This window comes from Mugil cephalus, chromosome 20 (assembly GCF_022458985.1).
Source record: "Mugil cephalus isolate CIBA_MC_2020 chromosome 20, CIBA_Mcephalus_1.1, whole genome shotgun sequence".
NCBI lineage: Eukaryota > Metazoa > Chordata > Actinopteri > Mugiliformes > Mugilidae > Mugil > Mugil cephalus.
The window spans coordinates 20,922,768-20,944,225 of record NC_061789.1 but is presented as its reverse complement, the minus strand read 5'-3'; the positions used below and the strand labels follow the sequence as shown (position 1 = coordinate 20,944,225).

Sequence of the window (21,458 nt, the reverse complement as noted above, 5' to 3'; positions counted from 1 at the left end):
TGACACATAGCATACTACACACATGCATACTTAACTCGGATGGAATACTCAATCCTGAAACGCACAGGGAGCCAATGCAGTGATTCTAAAACTGGTGTAATATGAGCCCACTTTCTGGTCCTCGTCAGCACACGTGCAGTTGAGTTCTGGAGCAGCTGAAGTTGTGAAATACTCTTTTTGGGGAGACCAGAAAGCAGGGCATTATAATAATCTATACGACTAGAAATAAAAGCATGCATTAGCACCTCTGTGCTGGCCAGAGAGAGAGAAAGGGGCAAACTCTGGCTATATTCTTAAGATGAAAAAAAAAAAAAAAAATCTGTCGTGTTTCTAATATGTGGAATAAAATCAAGCTCAGAGTGGAAAAGGACACCCAGATTTTTGACACATTGTGATGGTTTAAAATCTCTTAGTTTGGATAAAAGTTTCTCTCACTTCCCTTCAGGACCAATGATTAAAACCCTGTTTTATCTTGGTTGAGCTGTAAAAAGTTATCTCCCATCCATGACATTATATGTAAAATACAGCCTAAAAGGGCATCAACTGGCCTTGTGTGATCAGGAGACATGGCGATATAGAGCTGTGTATCATCAGCGTAGCTGTGAAAATTGATGCCGTGCCTCCTGATGATGGCCCCAAGTGGAAGCATATAAAGATTAAAAAGTATTGGGCCTAAAATTGAACCTTGGGGAACCCCACACTTGATTTTATGGGTTCTTGAGGGACAGGTATCCAAAATTATAAAGAAACAATGATCTGAGAAATAGGAATAAAACGGTTAAGCACAGTACCAGAGAGGCTCACCAGGTTTATGAGTCTGTTTAACAAAATGTGGTGATCTACTGTGTCAAAAGCAGCGCTTAGATCCAGTAGCACCAGGACTGAAAGTTTCTGCGTGTCCATATTATACGTGAAATCGTTGATTGACATTGTTCTAAAATGTTCTTTCGTGCTTTTAATTGGATTAAAGAAAAAAAAATCTAAAATTTTACCTAAAAATGGTAAGGTGGATACTGGTCTATAGATATTAAGAATATGAGGATCCAAATTGCTCTTCTTCAGAAGGGGCTTCACCACTGCGGTTTTGAAGACAGTGGGGAAGACACCTGTCTGGACAGAGCAATTTATAATATTTAAAAGTTCAAACTCAAAGAATCCATAAAATGTTTAAAGGCAATGTGGGAATAGGATCTAAAAGGCAGGTAGGTTTTTGGGTTAACTCGGGAGAAAACTGAACCAAATTTCAGCATCAACCAGGACAAAATGCTCCATTTTTTTCCTCAAAAAAAAAGTGAATCTAATGACATCAATCTTACTACTGAAGTGGTCTGCAAAGTCCCCACATAGAGCAATTGTTGGGATCATGGAGGACGTTTTAAAATCAGGGTTACTTAAAAAAATTATTGTAGAGAAGCACCAGGAATTTATGGTCATTCTGTCTATCTGAAATAAGTTTGATGAAATAGGAGGTTCTCGCCCATTTGATGGCATTATCGTAGATTTGAGTTTCCCCGCAATATTTCAGTTTCGGTTTATATACAGTTTTTAATAAACTGCCTTCTATCTGTATTTATCTCTCGCTCCAGTTTCTTGTTTTCGCATTTTGAATGTCTGCTTAGAACCTGGTTATGATCCAATGGTACAAAATACAGATTCTTCTAATTTTTTTCCCCAGTCTTAAGATTTTGATTAGGAGTGTATAAATGAGTTACCAACAGTCCATTCAGACATATCTATTACAGCCGATGCAACAGACCATCTCACTGAACTGAAGCAGAGTTCATGCCATCAGTAAAGAAAGTGTAAAATCACACAGGTCACCATGTTTGACTTTTACAAAATATTTTTTAAAACAAAGATGATGTCCCCACCCCCACTCCACCTCTGCAGCAAGAGAAGAGATGGAGATTAATCCAGAGCAAGCGCACATAGTTATTTATGAAGAAAATGGCGGATGTGGCCTATATAAGACCTCAAGTACTCTTATACTAACCTTTCTAAATGACTTTGTCCAGACTTTGCACATTTCCTAGTGAGCAATAAATTTGTCTATGATTTTAAAACACACTTTAAAATTATGTGCATAAACTTTCTCCAGGTGGCAGTCACTGAAATGGATCCAGAGTGTTTCTGGCTGTGTAAGGTTTGACAGGAGAACAAATGCTACACTTTTGCTGGCCATATCTTTATGTTTTAAACACACTTGCTAAAGCCTGAAACATAAAATATATGCCTTTGTCTTTTGCCTAAAATGCAGAAACTGTTGAAGCCTTATGCAGTAATGTCAAATACATGACATGCCACGTATTGCTTTATAATGAATTCTTTATGTTCATATTCACCAACCTAAGCTGAAGGTCAGACTGATTAGCCTGTTGTTAGTAAGCCAGTTCGGGGGATTTCAACAGAGACGTCATCAGCGGCATCGACAGGCTCTTGGCCAACATTGTCTGTCAATTTCTTTTAAACAGTGCACCCAGCACAGACAGAACAGCTACCATTTGATTTAGTTAGATTTCACTGTGAATGCTGCACAAAGCTGGCTATGGTATTGCTAAAGTCTTTTTTTTTTTTTTCAAGGAAGCTGGTATAAGCACATCTGGACGAAAACTTTTGATGTGACAAATGTCAGGAATCAAGAATCTAAAAGAGGACATTTTCATCTATCAGTTTTTACAAGGACAAGGACGAGAGGTTCTCATTGAAAATTAAATGCAAACAGAAAACAGCTTTTACCTTAAACTGGAGCTTCGTGGTATTTTCATTGGCTAATGTGGAAAAAGCCCAGGGGCAGCAGCCACTTCCTATGTAGAAACAAATCACATCGGCTTACTGCCTCACTGCGGATGTGTGTGATCAATCAGTCACATTCTGCCTGGATGAGATCTAGTCTATGCTGGCAGATTGGTACTGTGGATGGAAAATACATAACTTAATTTGCCAAAAGATGTGTCATAATGCAAACAGAAGTTCAGCTATGATGCAACTATGTCAGTCACATCTATAACAGCTGTAACATTATGTATGTTAATGCTAATCTAGAGAAGTTGTTGCATGAACAAACTATACTGGTTGAATATCAATTTTGGCATATTGGTTATGCAATCTGTCCACGGGGTCTTGTGGACAGATGATCACCTATTACTTTTTTATATTCAAACTTTGTGTTTTTAGAATATTCTCAAAGCCAAATAACAAAACTATTACATTCATGTTTAGTCTACCATTTAATGTCTTTTTTCTTATTTCACACCCAATACACTTGTTCCACAGTTTATTGACAGAGAATAAGAGGAATGAATGAGGGACTCATTTCACATTGAAAATTACTTCCAGCAGTACTCTCTGCAACCTTTTCACAGAACCAGAGTCAGTCAGTTCAGTATGTTAATGATGCCAGGACGTCTGAGATAGCCAGCAGACTGGAACTGGGGACATGGCTTCAAATTAGAGTAGCAGTAAGTGACACAGGCCGGCACTTCACCGCTCCATATGTCACACATTTTGGGTCAACATGTCTGCTCCTGGAATGTTTTTGCTGAGTAGAATAATCTAGAATTAAATTGTCAATGAGTTAAAAGATCACACAGGCACAATGTGGCGTTTAAAATTAATGCATCAACACCTTGGATTTATTTTTATTTTTTTATTTGAAAAAGCGTAACATCAACAGTTTTAAACAACTGCAATATCCAATATGTGCATTATAATTTACAAAAAAATAAAAAAAATCTGTGCAGTCTCTGGTTTGTGCAGGAAGGTAGGAAGACCCTGGTAGAAAAATAAACCCCTAACACAGGAGAAGTATCATTGTGAAAACATATAAAATGTTTTAATAGATATCCTTACCAGAGAAGCACTACAGTGTTCTGGTATCCACTGACTTTATCAAAGCTTAAATGTGTCACAATAACACCTAGAGTAGTAGGTAGCTCTGTAAGACTGAAATCAAGCATTTGCTATCTGTTTAGAATTTTTGATTGTAAATTAAATAACAACAAAGCAAGGGCCCATTCAGAAATAACAAATAACTTCACAAGACCCGCAGCGGTTAACTGAGAGGGTTAACTAGGATGTGTCCAAATCCTACATGTTTCCCATGCAAGAACAATGACGTTAACATAAAGTAGATAATGTTAAGATCTAATTTCAGTGTGACCACTGTTAGATAAGGAAAGTTCTCATGTACGGGTACATTGGAGAGTCTCATATATATAAATATATACATGTAGAAATTTGGCTTCACGTAATAAAACTGTTTTGCTCTTATTGGGAAAAATCTCTGGTTTTTGAAACACACTGACAGTATCATGCTTATCTACAGCTACAAATAACAATAAAGGCTGCATCTGCAATCTTGAAAATGGATACATTAAAAGAAATAATACATTTTGGCTCCTATAGATTTCTGTCTGAACATACAGCATGTAACGTAGCAGCACTTATCATCAACATTCACAGCCTTGGCTTAGTGTCAAGCCTCCTGCCGCTTTCCACCACTTAACAATATTGCACATTAGAACACAAAGAGATGTAAGAAGTCGCAGTGCACTGCACAGTGAATCACATGTTAATGTTTTTATTTTTATTTTTTCTTATTCCTGTGACATCTAATGCAGTGTGTGCTCAGTCAAAGCCAAACCACCTGAGTGCATCTACTGGGACTATGACTTTTCTTAAGGCACACGTTGCAAAAGATGCTATAATTACAAGTTGATAGTTTGAGGAGCATAATGTACTTGCCCTCGTATTCTGTGCAAGGCAGCATTTTCCTGTACACGCCATGAGAACAACACACTGAGGAATAAACTTTGCCAAGAGACCAGCTCATTAACAGATGATACTGTATTGTGCTGGTTGGTTGATTTAGTAGTCTTTAAAACAAGTTATTAAACTTAAGGTTTTTCAAAATTCATACATTGAGGTTGCCTCCTTGGCATGAAGCAAATCTCAGAACTTTTTAGGTTCAGTTTTTTTATTTTTTTTTTGTTTGTTTTTTTAAGATTGAAGACATTTAAACTGTTTTAGCTGATTGCCAGCTCCTGAAAAAGAGAACTGTACACCAAGAATGCTTAATGAGAAAGCGTATATTAGATACTGTTATTCAAGAAAGAGGCTTTACAGTTTGTAAGTGAACACATCTAATTCATTTCATCCCTCTGGCCATCCATGGAAGTAATAAATTTAACATCACTTGCCATACACTATAACATGTTTGGTTTTCCGTTGTATCACATGAATGGAGTTCTGCATAGAGAATTTCATCACAGGATTTTACAAACTGTCATGCACTATTAGAACAGCATCAGGACCAATGTCCAAACAAACTTTGACATACCCTCAGGTAAGATTAAACACTTCTTTACACCTGCAGTCACATTTCTGATTCTGCCGTCAAAGGCCTTGACTCCAAAGGTAAAGAGTCCAAGTTGCTTTCAGAGTCTGAGACCACATCTGTGTTTGTGTCTTCAAGTGCACCAACCTCAACACAGCTCATGTCCCTGTTTTTCACCTCGTCAAACTCCTCCTCCATCTCAACTTTCTGAAGAGCCACTTCATTCTCGTAACAAAAGGAGTTCCTTGAGCTGGAGGCACTGGACTTCCTCTCCGCCAGTTCCCTGGCACTACAGTTGGGTGTGCTGGGCACCTCATAGGTGTTGTCAAAGCGAGAGTAGTCCACTTTGTAGTAGTTCTTTTCTTCAAAGAGCACTGGCTCGAAGCGGTGGCCCCAGAGAATCTCACTGGCCACATAGGAGCTCCGACACTGAGTAGTCATGGCTGTAGCCTCAACCATACCCTCCAGGATTACTACAATCTCAAACTCTGTTGTTTCCAACTCTTGTTTGCTCATCTCGTAGAATGGACTGTCCTCGTCAATCTCATGCACAATGGTAATTGGAGACACCAGAAAGATTCTGTCAATGCCACTATCAAAGCCTACGTCGATGTCGACCTGGTCCAAAGGGATGAATTCTCCTTCAGCAGTGGTGCGGGACTTGAGCAGCTGGGCTCTTACATGGGCCTCCACCAGGTGGCTCTTCCTCAGGTTCCCCACCCGCCACATAAGGCAAAGTTTACCATCCCTCATAGCCACTGTAGCGTAGTGGCTGAACACCAGGGTTTCGTTTCTCTTTTTGGGCTTTGCCATCTTGGCCATGACAGCACCAATGATAAAAGCATCAATAATGCAACCCACAATGCTTTGGAAGACCACCATAAAAACAGCAACAGGGCATTCCTCTGTCACATAGCGATAACCATAGCCAATTGTGGTTTGGGTCTCCACTGAAAACAAAAAGGCAGCTGTGAAGCTGTTCACATTGGAGACACACATCTGAGTCTCATTCTCTAAGTCTCCATACAAGAGGGCCACTACCCAGAAGACAAAACCAAAAAACAACCACGACAACAGGAAAGAAAGACAGAATAGGAGCAGCATCCAGCGCCAGCGAATGTCCACACAGGTGGTGAAGATATCTGCCAGATAACGTTGGCCTTTCTCACTCATATTGATAAATTGCACATTGCAGTGGCCATCCTTCCTGACAAAGCGGCTCTGATGTTGGTGCCCTGTGTGGCCTTTGTTGACATTGCCATTGCCGTAGCCATTGGGGACAGCAATTGTTGCCAACTTCATGCCGTCTTCTTCAGAGGACACAATGCTGTAACGGTGGCTTCGCACACTCCCCATCACTTCCACCTGGGAGGGCTGGGCCGATTCTGCTTTGGAAAACAGTCTAAGTTTTTGGTAAAAGCGTTGGAGAAACAGTTTTGAATAATCCCAGGACAAACTCGTGGAGAAAGTTTGGACAAACGTAGGATTCTCTGACAGTGCTGAGCACTGTAGGTGAGGGCAAGTCACTCCTCTCTGACTCCTGTTTCAGACCTCATCAATGAAGTGAGCTGTGGAAACACACACAAAGAAAAACAGTTTTAAAGTAATTGTCAGGAACCAGAACAAAGATTAGTCTATGAGGGTGTGTGGTTACCTGCTGTCTAAATAATGCATTGGACTCTCCAATGTACCCGTACAATTCTTGTATTGACACTATACAGACAGTGTAACAGTGTAAGCTAGGCGGTCAAAAAGCACATTGTCTGCGTTTTGTCTATCAAGAACAACAGATTAAAATATTGTTCAACCTCTTCCATACATTCCATACATGATATTTATGCTGATTTTTGTAATTAGGCATGTCACAAGTCCATTCATGAGGAGCTGAATCAAATTACTGATCAAGTTCATGATAATCTAGGTAATTGCTGGGACAAAGATACAGTACAAGCAGCGACTCTGTGCAGAATGTGTTACAACACATTACATGTTGCGTGAATGCAAAAACCTGACGCATATTCACTAATACATTGGATTATTGAGCAAACACAGTTACAACGAACCACAATTAATGAACCAGTAACCTTGCATTATATGTGATAGAGGAACAAGGGCAGCTAAATTAGAAAAGTTATTGACTTGCTGTGTGGAATGAGAGGTCTGTTAAATCACCACAGGCTACAAAAGTCTATGGACAGCCAGACATGCTCTGCTTGTGCCAAAATATCTACCTACATTTAAAACTCCTCCAAATTCTCCTATACTGTTAAAAAGGTTCATATTTAATAGGTTCCCTTTTATTATGTTTATTATTATGATTACAGGCAACTGCTCTTTCTGATTAAGGTTAATATTACTTAGATAGCAAAGTACAGATGTCACAAAAGGAAATTCTTAATTACTGTGAATAATAATTATATCAAATTTCATGCTTTAAGATGTGAGCAGCCGTAGACTCCCTGCATCATCTTTGTTTTTCTCAGCTATGATGTCACTGCTGGGTCAGTCAGAAAATGCAACATGTCACTCATTCCACTGGGAATACTTAGTTCATTGAGCATGGCATAGCAAAGAATTTTTGTTTGAATGGGTTTCAGTAACTCTTTTTGGAAACCTAAATCTAATTAGATTAAATTTTTGTTCCACTAAAACGAAAGCAAATATCACAAAGTTCTTAGTAACAGTAAAATAAAGACTTGCCACAGGAAACTGGCAAGTACAATATTAAGTATTGCTCACAAGTATGCAGACCATTCAGTTTTCCCTATAAGTAAGTATTCTGATATATTGTGTAACACTATATAGTCAAATATCTAGCTTTTTGGTGTGTGGATACACACAGTGATTAGACTGCAGTCTCTTTTCATTATTGCACAGTTTGCTTCGGTTTCTGTGCTAGCTTTTATCTATAAATCACACCACTCATTACAGCAGGTTGCTGCACTGTGACAGACCAAACCTCCTGCAAAGCCACACAACCTGCGACTGCGTGAGTTCCCATGCAGTTAGAACCAACAGCTGAGACAGATGGAAAATGGTTACATAAAGCTGCTCTATTTTTTATTACAAATCAATAACTTCATCCAGTCATTCAGATGGTGCCGTTGATTAAAAACAGCATTCATTTTATTATAATCTGATATTTTTGAGCAATTTAAATGATTTTGTGTTAATGTTATTTATTAATATTTCATACTTCATTCTACAGGGACAATATTGCAAGAATTCACATCACACAGAGAAATTATGAGCTACAGAGATCAGTTCAAATCAAGGACAGAGGCAGAATGCAGAATTCAACCAGTCCACATCCTGCTCCAGTCTCTTAAGTTTCAGAAATGAAATAACAATGCTAATACAACTACAAGTAGTGATAATAAAAATGATAACAGCATAAACAACACTAATAATATGTATAAAGTTAAATTATTGAACTTAAAAGCATTTTTCCAGAGGTGATTTATATTTAATTTCTCAATACAACACTGGACTCATCAAAGTTTTTCAAAAACTAGGTGACAATAGCTTTAGTCCACATCATTCCTGCTTTTTAAACCTACCCGTTGGTCCTTGATGCAAATGGTATGTTTTCTCAATGAAGTAAGTCCCATGTGCAACAGATACGCACACTTCCTCTCTTTTATTCTCTCGGCTTTTTTATTATGCTCTCCAAGCTTCCTGTGTGGAACTGAAATTTCTGCCATAACCCTCTCCAGCTGCACTGAAGAAGATGTTTGTCGTTGCAAAGACAGACTTTAAAAAGCACGTGGGCCTGTCCCCGCCCCCGTCGATGTGCTGGCCAATGGAAGGACGCAGCACTTCCACAGAGAGGTTGCATGGAAGCAAGAAACAACGCGACGCGTGTCCCTTAAAACTTGGTATATATGATAAAAATAAAATTAATGAACTATACTTAAGTCTAGACAACGAGGCAAATATGTACTTTCTGGATAGATGGTCTTTTCACAAGTATAGTGAGTATTGTGGAAGACAGGTTGCAGTGTGTGAACACAGGATGGCGATATAGAGCTATAAAGAGGACTAAATTCACACAAGCGCAGGCATCGGATACCCTAACGTGCTTGCGGTCACCCCTATGATTCTTATGAAAAAGATCACATTTTATTTCATTTACATTTTTATTTCATGAAATCCATCAACCCTCCTGTTATGTTCATTTCTCAGGAACAGCAGTGATTTCTCTGGTTCAATTTGACCATTTTTTTTTTTTTTTTTTTAAATGTACATCGGAAAAACATATAAGACATATAAAATACGGCAGTTTTAATACACATTCATTGTTTAAAATTTTTGTTTTCCATTTTATTTTTTTATGATGGGGGAAACCTGTTTTGTTCAGGATCACATGACCCGCTCAAGACAAGTGAGTCATTTGTTATGTTTTCTGCAGACAGTTTTGTCTGATGCATATTTGGGGATGAAGGCCATGCATTTCACTATTTTTTTGATGTATATGTCTTGCTTAGAGGAATATAAATAGCAGCTGTCTCTGTTGGTTCATTATCAGAAATATCAGACTTAGAATTGATGTCAAGAAGGTCTTCATCTTCAGACACAGCTTCTATTTCATGATCAGAAGTTAAGTTGGCAGGACTCTCATTCAGAGAATCTTTATATGTCTTGGCCCTCCCTTCCTGAGTAGAATGCTGAATTTGATCACAGGAACAGAAAAGGTTCCCGACGAAAGTCATTAACAGTACTATGCACTTTACAGATGAGGTCAATGGTATAGGGAGACATCTAACTCCTGTCAAATTGACCCGAACAGGATGTACTATATAATATAAACATGTTGATTACGCAAGATAAACCAAGCAGAAGAAGTTTTGTATTGTATATATATATTTTTTAAAGATTTTTAAACTTTAAAAATGGTCAGTTACCTTCAACATAACAAGAGGGTTCAAATTACTGACAATGTACATTCACAAATATTTACATTCAACCAACCATCCTTAAAAAGTAGCCATATTTTTAGCCCAACAGTATAATTGTTATTTTTTGATTGACTCAATAAAACTGCTTGCTATCTTTTTTTTCTTGTTTTCCGAAAACGTTCAGACTTTGGCAATTATGAAATTAGGCTAACGATATGGGAACTCTGCCCTGTCATTCCTGCATTGTATAATTGTGCATTGTAATGCCCTACAGGCAGGTTTGATTCACCCCCTCCTCTGTGATGTGAAGATTCACCTGGAAGACATGTCCATTTCCCTTGACTGATGATAGGAGTGGTCTGCCCTCTATAAGACGTCTCCGTCTGTCATGCTCCTCTGCACTCCAAAAGGGTACTGGCACCCACGTGGTCTCATTGAACAATGCGTAGTCCACCTTATAGTGCTTCCTGCCCATTTTCAATATGTCCGCAAAACGCTGGCCCCAGTGGATGTCTGCTGGTGTGTAGGAGGTACGTGTCTGGTGGAGCGTACCTGTGGAGTCACCAGTGTAGGTGAAAGACACTATCAGTTCAAAGTCATCCTCCAGAAGGTCATGAGGGCCCAGGCTGTAGAGAGGACTGCCCGGCTCCAGCTTGTGAATAATGGTTGTAGGTGTGGCAAGGATAATGTCCCGTTGCTGAATTTTCAAGTCCTGATATGACATCACAAAAGAATCCAGCGACTTTTTCACATAACGGACTAACTGGGCCTTAGCAACTCCCTCCAGAATGTGATTACCTCGGAAGTCGCCAAGGCGCCATGACAGACACAGAACCCCATCTCGAAGGTTGACCACTGCAGACTTGCTGAAACCCACCGTCTGGGCTCTCTTACGAGCAGATGCCATTTTAGCCGCAACAATACCAATGACAATAGTGTCAAGAAGACAGCTAAATATATCTTGAGCAGTCACCAGGATAATAGCCACGATACAGTTCTCGGTCATTCCCCTGAACCCATAACCAATTGTTGCCTGGGTCTCCATTGAGAACATGAAAGCTGCAGTGAAGCCACGGACATTTTCCATGCAGGGTTTGTTATTTACATTCTCAGTATCTCCATGTACGTAGGCAATGAGCCAATAGCAGAGACCGAAAAGGAGCCAAGAGAGAATGTAGGAAAGGGTAAAGCTCAGAAACATCACCCTCCAGCGGATTTCTACAAGGGTGGTGAAGATGTCCATGAAATATGGGCTCCAGTCTCCAGGGACCTTCTGAAACACCACGGGGAACCGACCATCTTTCTGCATGTATCGGAGCTGCCTCTTCCCTTTTCCATTCCGTCTGCCTAGTGTGTGGATTGTGGTGCAGTGAGTGTCAATGACCTGTTCAGTCATTTGTGTGCTCATTTTGATACCATTCAGTCTCCTGTAGGAAATAGGGATGAGATAAAAATGCACATTAGCTTTGTTTTATGTTAGTTAAACATTGACAGTGTATTCATGGGCAGGAAGGACAGCATTTACCTATGACTAAAATGTAAAAGGTTCTCTGACTTGTTGAAGCTGAAGACTTTACGTTTGAGCAAACAGCCTGGGTCACTCTGTGCCTCAGGCTATCAGCAGACTATGACTTGAGCGGTACCAAGCTGTGTACTTCAAGATCACAAGCTTCTCATTCGTTGATTATTTACTTGAGGTTAATTATGGTCTGGACACTATCCAAATCAGTTATGATGTCTTTATAAACACTTTAATGGCCACCTTATGAACCACGCAGATCATTTTTTTCTATTCAACCTTCTCCATTAAAGCTTGCCACAGTTTGATGTTTTCGCAATGTAGTGATTGATAGACACAGTCATGTGTTTCATGGATATAAACTGGGAATCATTTCAGCATTTGCCAAAATATAAACTGTATATTGCAATATGTACATGTGAAACATTTTTACAAACGTTATTTGTGTAGACATTGTGAGGTCAAGTAAGAACCAATACAGTATCTAAACCATTTTTGTGGCATGCATAAATATACAAATATATTATAATATTTTAACAGGGTCTCTTTTTAATCCCTTTGGCTTGTGTCCTTAGTCGAAAGTCTGCTGTCTCCCAGATGTTACAAAAATATGTGGAAAGGGAAACAGCCGGCTGTCTTTCAACAACACAAACAAAATCATTTGTGTCTTTGCACCACAAGCCCTAAGAGATTGCGGTTATGAATCTATTTTTGTTCTTGTGCGGGTAAATGATTACCCCCTTACAACACCTAACAGCTTTCACCTCCAAATGTCGCCAGAGTGTCAAACTTTAACCATGTCACCTTTTCTTAAGTAGTTGAGACAACAAAGTCTTTTATTTTTTTATCTTGTCCTTCCTGCCCGTCAGTCACCAGTTGGCATTGACTAATTTAGGTAAATGAGAACACGTAGCTGATGTTTACCTCGGTTTATGGCATGGCTTCTCACAGGTTCTAATTTTACACCTGATATGGTTTCATTGTAAAAACCACACGATTGTGAATACCTGTAAAAATGTTCTGACCATGGTGTCAAGTGCAGTCTGTAAAACTAGCTCGTATCTGCCGGGTAACGCCATGTAAGTAAATCCTTGTCAGCATTTATTTTTAACAGCTCCATGTCTGTGGCTCAGAAGCAATGTGCACAAAATATATCAATGGACTGTGAACCTCAAATATTGTTGACTACTTTACTTTACTTTACTTTACTTACTACTAGTGTATATCAAAAAAAAAAAAAAAGAGTAAATAACGTGCTGACTGATAACTTTCTTCCAGTCTCTTTTGTATTTCAAATTATGCCACAGTAATGTTGAGGCAAGTCCTCATTTGATAACTAAGAAACAAAAGCAATCCATAGAAAAATAACAAAAATACAAAAAAATACATTATAAGCAGCAGGTGAATAATTAGCAATCAGTTTACATGTCCATCGACAAGGACAATCAGGTCACTGGAGCCAACTTACCCCACCTTGAGCACTAATAGCACACAGTCACAGTCTCAGTTTCCCGAAGTGCCTTTACTGTTTGTACCAGAATTATTTTTTGGTTTTTCTCTTTACATGTTTCATCTGAATCCTTTCACAGATCACTGTGAGGGACTATGCTGAAAGCTGCACACATGTTGCTGTGTGAGACACTAAAGCAGTCTCAATTAAATGGCTTCTGCAGAATTATGCTATTAATCCATTCCAATTAGTACAACTGATCCACTGAAACATAGTGTTATTTCCCATTTTATCACTCAAAACCAAAACAAGCACATATTGTTCAATGTTAAACTTACTTGCAGAGGCGAAGTGAGAGCAAATCAGGTGTCACAGAAGTCCATCAGTTCTGGCAAGCTCTACGCGGCGTACAAAACTACGACTTCCGCTGGTTGCAGTGTGTGTAACATTATTGGGGGCTGTCCTGGTCTCGAGGCAAAGTCCCGTTTTGTCTGATATCACAGCGGTCTTTTCCACTGTCACTTCCGTTTCAAGCCTGATTGCATAGTTGAGAAATATTTATGACTCATGGTAGTCATAAATAAATATAATTATTTATTATAAAGTTATCTGAGACACAAATGTACTCTAACTGTGTCCAAGATTAACCACAAGTTGTGCAATCTTAATAGTCTTCAACTAGATGATAAAAGTTGGGAAATATCAATGATCTTTAGGTCGAGAAGCAAGTTATTTTTCCAGGTCAATTTCTGTCATTTCTGCCCCTCAGATTTCCGTGATTCATTAGACAGGAAGTTAATCTTTTCTCAATCAGGCGGAGATGCTCTCATTGGCACAAGGAATTTCTTTGTCTCATTTTTCCTGAGTTTAGTCCTGATAAGACAAGAAACATCAAAAACCCAGCCGCCAGGACACATAACCCTATAAATCCCATTTATTGCAGCCATAACGACACCCAGCCCTTCTGCAAAGAGGTCAACATGGCCAGCCTGGTTGTGTTATTTAAAATACATTATGATTCACCATGTATCGGATATGTAAGATGATGTGTGAAGACAGAGATAAGGGACATTCCACAGAAAGATAATCTCCAAAGAACAGCTTATCAGTCTGGCATTTTCAGGCAGTGACTATAAAAAGAATGTGAAACACAGACAGAAAATAGTTTACATCTATCTCTAGATTACTAATAATACCCGACTATGAAAGCTACATGACAGAAGAATGATTTGTTGATCGATATACACTGATCAGTGTTGGTCTCCCTTGTGCCTCCAACATGCTTTTTTAGATATAACCCAGACTGGTCTGCACAAAATACAATGTAAAATGTAACATATTGCTGAAAACATTAATTCCGTCCAACAAGTTGATTAAACAATTTTTTTTCATTTGTTGCTACCAATCATTGTTGTTTTAAACAATACCAGTGTACCAGTGTACAGCATGTGCTGAGATAATGAAGTAAAAGCCAGGGTGTTGGCAAGATACAGTACTTGGCTTGAATTGAGACACCAGGAGTCAGTGATGGTCAAAGAGGGAGAGCTTGGAGAGATCAAAAGCTGCCAGATTTGCTGCAAGAAGAGAATTTGTCAAGTAAGAACCGGAAATTGCCGGAAATAGCCATGAGGTAGTGCTGTAGTACGGGAGAGCAAATCAGAGCTTGAGGCAATGACTATATCAATTTGTAGGATAACAAAGGTTATATGCTGTCAATTTATATTTTTAACAATCATTTGTATAATTATATAATTTTAGTAAGTTTTTAATAACCTACTATATATTACATTTCTTTATCATCATATAGAACAACAACCATATTCTTACATATATAAAATGCATATCCTGGCAGCACAATTTAGATATAGCATTATACTGAGTAACCCAACTAGCTTGTGAGTTCATTTATGAATATGAAAAAAATGGGAATTCATCGGCCAGCTGTCAAAACAGCATGCTTTTAGTTACCCCGCCTTTCCTCAGCAGCACTGAAACCATCTTTGTTTTGCATTCATGAGAGGGACACCCGGCGCTTTCAGGTTGCTTCTGTGTTTGACTGTGTGCTTCAGCTTACTCTGCTGTATGACAGCAGCAGTGTCATTGTGAGACAGAACATCTCTGCCAGATATAATTACAAACAGCAGATGGAGTTACCTGTATCTGCTGGCAACTAAGCCAGGCAGCGTAATAACACTTATGTTCTAACTGTTTACACAGGCTTACTGACAAACACACAGCTCTCTGTAATTAATCACGCAATGTTTTGTCTTAAAAGACATCTCAGTCGAGTCATATTGTCTTGTTGTCTGCCTTCATGCACTGTTCAGTATTGTGAATATGTGGTTAAACGTCACAGAGAGGCCTATTTAAGAGTCATGTCAGACTGAGACCCAAAGAAAGTGGCACACAGTTGTCAGTCAGTCTGCAGTGATGCTGTTAGGAATACTCAAATGTCCTGCCTACACAATGGCTAAAACTCTCTTCTTACTGAGTTCACTAACAACAGGTAAGTGTGCTGTAACCTGAGAAGTATTACAATTATCATGATATACACAAAAAAATGTTTAAAGCGTAGTGGATGTGGAAAAGTATTTGTGAAAATGTGTATCTCCACTTTTAGGTTTTGCATATGCTGAGTCGAACTGCACAAGTCGCAGATGTCTGGCTCAAATGTTAATCGGCAAAACATATTTGTCTCAGCCGCAGGACGAAAACTGCACCCAGCCTATTTACGTGCCATTCATAGAGTATCAAACTTTATCAGTTGTAAGTATTTTTAACAGGTTTTGTTGTTGCTCTCTATGATTTAGAGCGTCTGTTTAAGTGTTTGAACTATTTTGTTCTGTATGACGTCTTCATTAGTGTGGACTTGTTAAGCATTTCTTTTCGTCCTATGATAGTTTTGACTAACCTAATTATCTTTTAACAGGACACAAAGGATCTCCGTTTGATTAGTCGCCTGAAAGCAACAATTGTAAGCCTAACATAGCTCCAAGTGATCAGAAAGAAACAAAGTGTTCCAGATGTACTGAATTGTATGTTATATCACAGAGATGGACAGATCCTGAGTTGAAATGGGACACATCAGTTTACCAGTATAATGAAGTGGTTCTGCCAGTGGATAAAATCTGGACCCCAGAGATCCATGTAACAAATAGGTACGTTTGTGACATTGCGCAAGAGCTTCTATAATCACTAATTAAGTTCATGAGGTTGTTTAAGTTAATCTGAGACATCTGATTTCTTGTACGTGTGTAGTATACTGACAACCATGAAGCACGGCTCTCACGATCTGCTGGTATACAGTAACGGTACCTTGCTGCACAATGTTATCATCAATGCAGAGATAAACTGTGAAATCAATCTGTTCAACTATCCCTTTGCTGCGGATGAGTGCCCTGTCGCAATCCAGACCTGGTCCACAGGCGGTGAGTTGAGCTGATGTACATATTCATACTGTATTTTTTAGAAATGTGTGGAAGAAACACGGTGTTTAATTAAAATCTCCTTAACAAAAACAGATTTCCCTGTCTGTAAACTAGCTAAAAGAGTTTCTAAAAATCTGCCTTACCATTTAGATGACATTCCAGTTTGTTTTTTAGCAGTGACATAATATGGGCAGCTGTAGCTCTGTAGGTAGAGCAGGTTATTCACAAACTGGTTCAGCGGTTAAATGCCACATGCCAAAGTGCAAGACACTATGCCTTGAGTTTCTCCCACTGGTGTGTGAATGTGTGACCAAATGGGTAGATGTGTCAGTGTGACTATAAAGTGCACTGAGCACCAGTAGGTGATTAAAGAGCTACCAATATCACCTTATTCAGTGCAATAAGACCATAAATGCATTGTTTGCACTGTGAAAACAATGGGTAACTTCAGTCTCACCTTAGCCTGGTGTAGCCACACTCAGAATTTAAGTCTGGTAGCACAGCATTTTGATTTAATTACAGGCCATGTTTCAAGTGATACAGGGAGAAATAAAACATATTAAAGAGCCATTTTGTTGTAAATAAATTTACATATATTATGTGACTACGTCACTGCACCCCAACCATTTGATCCTTGCCAGAGTCACATCTTAACACAGCCACTCAAGAACAATTTCCTACCACAAAAAAATATGTAAGTGTGGATGATGGTCTGGCTAACATATTAGCAAGTTTGGAGCATCTTGCTCCAAACTCAATATAACAATTCAGTTCAATTACTGAAGATTATCAAATGTAGCACGTGATTGGTGTACAGAGTGTATTTTTTTTTTTTAATAAATAAAAAGTAACTTACTCTCTGTGATGTGATTTCAACACAAACAATGTTGACGAAGGCTGTGCTTTATTCAGGATGTGGTTCCAACCTGGTACTGAATGAATTGAAGACAGTTGATAGCACTCATGGAGACTGGGAAACAGGCAGAGTGACCCTTGAGAAAAAACGAAATGACCGCAACTACATCATGGTAAGTTCATATCAAGCTAGGGACAGTCATTTCTATTTATAATAGGCAACAATTTCATAAATTCAGGAATAGCTGAAACAGTCAACAGACAAATTAGCACATCTTGAAACTTAATTGTTTCTTAATTTAAGATCTAATAGAGCAAAAACTACCTTAATGTTTGCTGCAGCCCTAGATAGGGTGCTCTGGAAAATTCAGTAGAATTTAGAAAATTTATACTGGGGTTCTTGAAGCACTTCTCTTCTCTGTGGATCTATAAAATGATGTCATGTGTTCTTCCCCAGGTGGAATTGAAAATCAAATATAGCAACCCCTTCATAACACTGCTTCTGCCAAGTATTCTGATCATTTTATCTGATGTAGTCAGTTTCGCTCTGCCACTAAGAGGCGGTGAACGCAACTCTTTCAAGGTAACTCTGGTTCTCAGCTTCACCCTGTTCCTCAACATCCTTAGCAACCAGCTTCCCGGAGACAGCCAGTGCAGCCCTATTATTCGTAAGTCTAACCCACTTGTTCACAAATAAACTCCTTAAACAGCTTCACAGTCTGAATAGTTCCCTGTATCTGTGTGCGCTGTAGGAACCCACTTCTGCATTTGTCTGGTCTTACTGGTGTTGAGCATGCTGGTGTCCATACTGCTGACACGGGTGGCTGAAGATGGCTACCTCATTTTCTGCTGTCATTCCCGAGGGTCAGATCCGAAAAACACAGGATGCACTGAAGAGAAGGGGGATGAGGGTGAGGAAGAGTTGACTGTTAAGCGAATATTACATGTGTTGAGTCTGTCAAGAAGTACTTCTAATATAAATTTTGAAAAAACAAAAAAAATAAATAAATAAAATTCTGACTGTCATTTCTTTGCAGAAGTCAAAACTGATATTGGACAGCCGAATGCCCCAGAGGAGAACAGCCAAATGCTCAGAAAAGTGGTCAGATTCTTGGAAGGTCTTGATACAAAGGCGATGAAAAACGAGCAGCATGAAAAGTTTGCCAACAAACTGGACAAGATCTTTTTCTGGTTCTATTTCATTTTTGCTACTGCATACTTTTCGGCCATGACTGCCGTTATGGTAACTTACACATGCACAGTTAATCATTTTGATTTCTGGTACTAATGCAACTGGCTGATGTGTACGTGTGTGTCATTACTATTCAGCTGTTTTCTATAAATTTGCAAATTTCATACCAGAAATTTCAATTTCAAACATTGCATACACACAAAATGCAAAGAGTGATTCAAAAATCTCAGCATGCATGTTGTTTCATGTGTTTAACTGTAGTATGCCAAAAGTTGTAGATTTGCACGTGTTTCTCTGGATGGTTAACAATAGTGTGTTTTCCTATTTCTGGAGATTTATGAATTTTTTTTATTTCACTTCTATCATGAGTTATAATAGTTTTAATAATAATAAAATATATGTTATACAATAAATATATAGTTTGTGGTTATTCTATACTGGGCCTTTGCTAATTTGACCAAACCGTTCCTTCACTCACTTAAGAATATAGATTTATAGGAACATAGATTTATTCTTGAGAATTGATCCAACATTCAACAATATCCTCTTTATAGCTGGTATGACAGTAATCCCAGACATAAATCCAAAGAAATTCCATTCTGTGGAATAAGGTGCTTGCATTATAGTGTTGACACATACAATAAGAACAAACAAATAAAATGAGGTACAGCAGCCAAGGAGGTTTACTATTAAAAATGCATACAACCATGGAAAAAAAAACCTTTGGCAGTCTAAATCACTCTCACTTATATACAGTTATGTACAGGTGATTGTGATTGTGATTCTGTTCTGTTTGTCAGTTTGTCCCTGACAGAACAAAATAAGACTTCTGTTTTGCTTAAATAAATTCACTTTATATATTTTTACCTTTTAATAGCTCCTTGGCTTCTGCTTCATGAATTCACCTGCTAAACTGAATCTGATCCTAGTTCATCCAAGCAGCACTTCCTTCCCCCTCCCTTTGAAATAAAATAAGGAATTGGACGCTACCTCGGCTAAACATTGACGTGCCTTTATTGCCACCCAGTGGTCGAATCATTCCATACAGACAGATCTGCGCTACAACAAGGTCACCACCTCGTTGAACTGATCAAGTATTTGATTAACCCTAACCCTGATGTTACCTGACTCAACCTGGAAGTTTCAATACGCACTATAATTTCTGGTAATAAAGGTAAATAAAGACATCAGTAAATGGGAAATCTCCTGTTGTGTATGGGCCGTCTTTAATTCGACTCAAGACGTAATGCATTCATACTGCCAAAGGGATCTGGATATACGTGAGCCAGACCACCTCCAAATGTCTTCAGAGATTGGATCTCTTAAATGTGACCTCAATGCAGCCTGGGGGTGTTCACATCTGCATTTTATGTGAGCAGATTGCTCAGATTGTATCTTAATGCAAAGTATAATGCAACAGGCCCTACTTACATGTGAGAACATTTTCTTTTTGTCAGTTTGTCCCTGACAGAACAAAATAAGAATGAGCTAAAACAAAGCAACATTTGATGAGGTACACCAGAGACTTTATTGGTCAGCCATAACATTAAAACCCCTGATCATCTTGTGACATAATAGCTAAGAGTCACCTCTTTGAAGTGAACGACCGGAGCCGGTTCAGGTCGTTGGGTGTCGATTAGTTTTTTTGAGGCATTCCAGGCAATCCAGTAAGCCCTCAGGCCACTAGTCATCAAAATGCCAGAGTGGAAGGAGGGAGAAGAAGTTCAACTATGGTGGCGTTAGCATGAACAAGTGGATTACTTGAGTTTTAATCCATTTTCCTCAATGTCTTTGGAGGAGAAGTTGGAAGTTAACAGACTGGGATCACGTCGGCCAAATGATGTTCAAATAACTCAAAGTGACAAAATCCTAAGTTTTGTGTTTCTTCATTTGACAGAAAGGACAGGTTAACAACAAATGTAGCCAAGAATTCACTTGCCAGACATTCACACTGTTTTGCGTGCTTGCACTATGGACCCAACATGTTTGAAACATTTGTTGGATAAAATCAGAAAACATGGATACATCGCAAATCACATTGTTATCAGCACTGAGAAACTGCTGAGCAGTATAGCAGTTGGTAATATGGGCTGGCGCACGGGAGACCAGGTTTCAAATCCCGGTTAGGATTCAATTGGTGTTTGTGCATGAAAGCTCTGTTGAGTCTGTTAAAAAGACTGGAGTTACTGAAGTGAAGAGCACTGGTTTGAATTAAAATGCAGCTAATTGAAAGTAAAAGGGAATAGATCCCTCTCTAGCATCATCATTTTCTGGTTGTTTTGATTTATCATTACGTTTGTTTTTGTGTGTTTTCATACTGTGATTTATTCTACTATTTCAGGTTGTAACTGCTCAGTCTTGTCATTCAATAAATTTGAGAAGTTGTTTTTGGATTTGGGTCTTGTCATTAACCACTGATGTAGAGCACTGAGAAGTATGGTGTACTTTGTTGTATATTGATGTGCTGAAGTGTGCTAAAGAAAGAAGTGATCACCGCTGACAAATCTTATCTTGCATTTAAAAAGGTTAATTACAAGAAAGAACAATGTCAAAAACTCCATTCCAGTCCACTGTCGAATCCCCTCTCTTGTTCAGCTCCCACAGTCACCTTATATATGATTCTCATCCCCAAGAACCCCCATTCACAAACAAAACTTATCTCCTTATGTCTATTTAGTTTTATGAGCTGGCATCTGGTAAATTACCTTTTGACCTTTAAACTGTGTATACACCACGCAAACCCCCAAAACAGGAAAGGGACAGAAGAGAAAAACAAGAGGA

At 38.8% G+C, this 21,458-nt stretch overlaps 2 protein-coding genes across 4 annotated transcripts; one reads left to right on the top strand and one right to left on the bottom strand.

The window, feature by feature from the left end:
• Positions 1 to 3,389: 3,389 nt before the first annotated feature.
• Positions 3,390 to 13,684, bottom strand: LOC124998377 (inward rectifier potassium channel 2-like). Of its 3 annotated transcripts, XM_047572733.1 has the most exons (3): positions 13,541 to 13,684; positions 10,550 to 11,660; positions 6,696 to 6,903 (listed from the first exon to the last, which is right to left on the bottom strand). In XM_047572733.1, exons 2-3 carry the CDS (start codon positions 11,639 to 11,641, stop codon positions 6,859 to 6,861), a joined length of 1,137 nt encoding a protein of 378 aa, XP_047428689.1. In that variant the 5' UTR covers positions 11,642 to 11,660; positions 13,541 to 13,684; the 3' UTR covers positions 6,696 to 6,858. The 3 variants fall into 3 exon arrangements, with proteins under 3 accessions (XP_047428687.1, XP_047428689.1, XP_047428688.1); XM_047572731.1 differs by lacking the exons at positions 10,550 to 11,660; positions 13,541 to 13,684 and adding an exon at positions 8,896 to 10,491 and having other exon boundaries at positions 3,390 to 6,903; XM_047572732.1 differs by lacking the exon at positions 6,696 to 6,903 and having other exon boundaries at positions 8,371 to 11,660.
• A 1,929-nt stretch (positions 13,685 to 15,613) lies between these two features.
• On the top strand, positions 15,614 to 19,084 carry LOC124998145 (5-hydroxytryptamine receptor 3A-like). The gene is made up of 9 exons (XM_047572350.1): positions 15,614 to 15,708; positions 15,823 to 15,968; positions 16,132 to 16,176; positions 16,254 to 16,360; positions 16,461 to 16,630; positions 17,543 to 17,658; positions 17,943 to 18,153; positions 18,238 to 18,396; positions 18,523 to 19,084. The coding sequence occupies exons 1-9, from the start codon at positions 15,633 to 15,635 to the stop codon at positions 18,771 to 18,773; spliced, it is 1,281 nt and encodes a 426-aa protein (XP_047428306.1). The 5' UTR covers positions 15,614 to 15,632; the 3' UTR covers positions 18,774 to 19,084.
• The last annotated feature ends 2,374 nt before the right edge of the window (positions 19,085 to 21,458 follow it).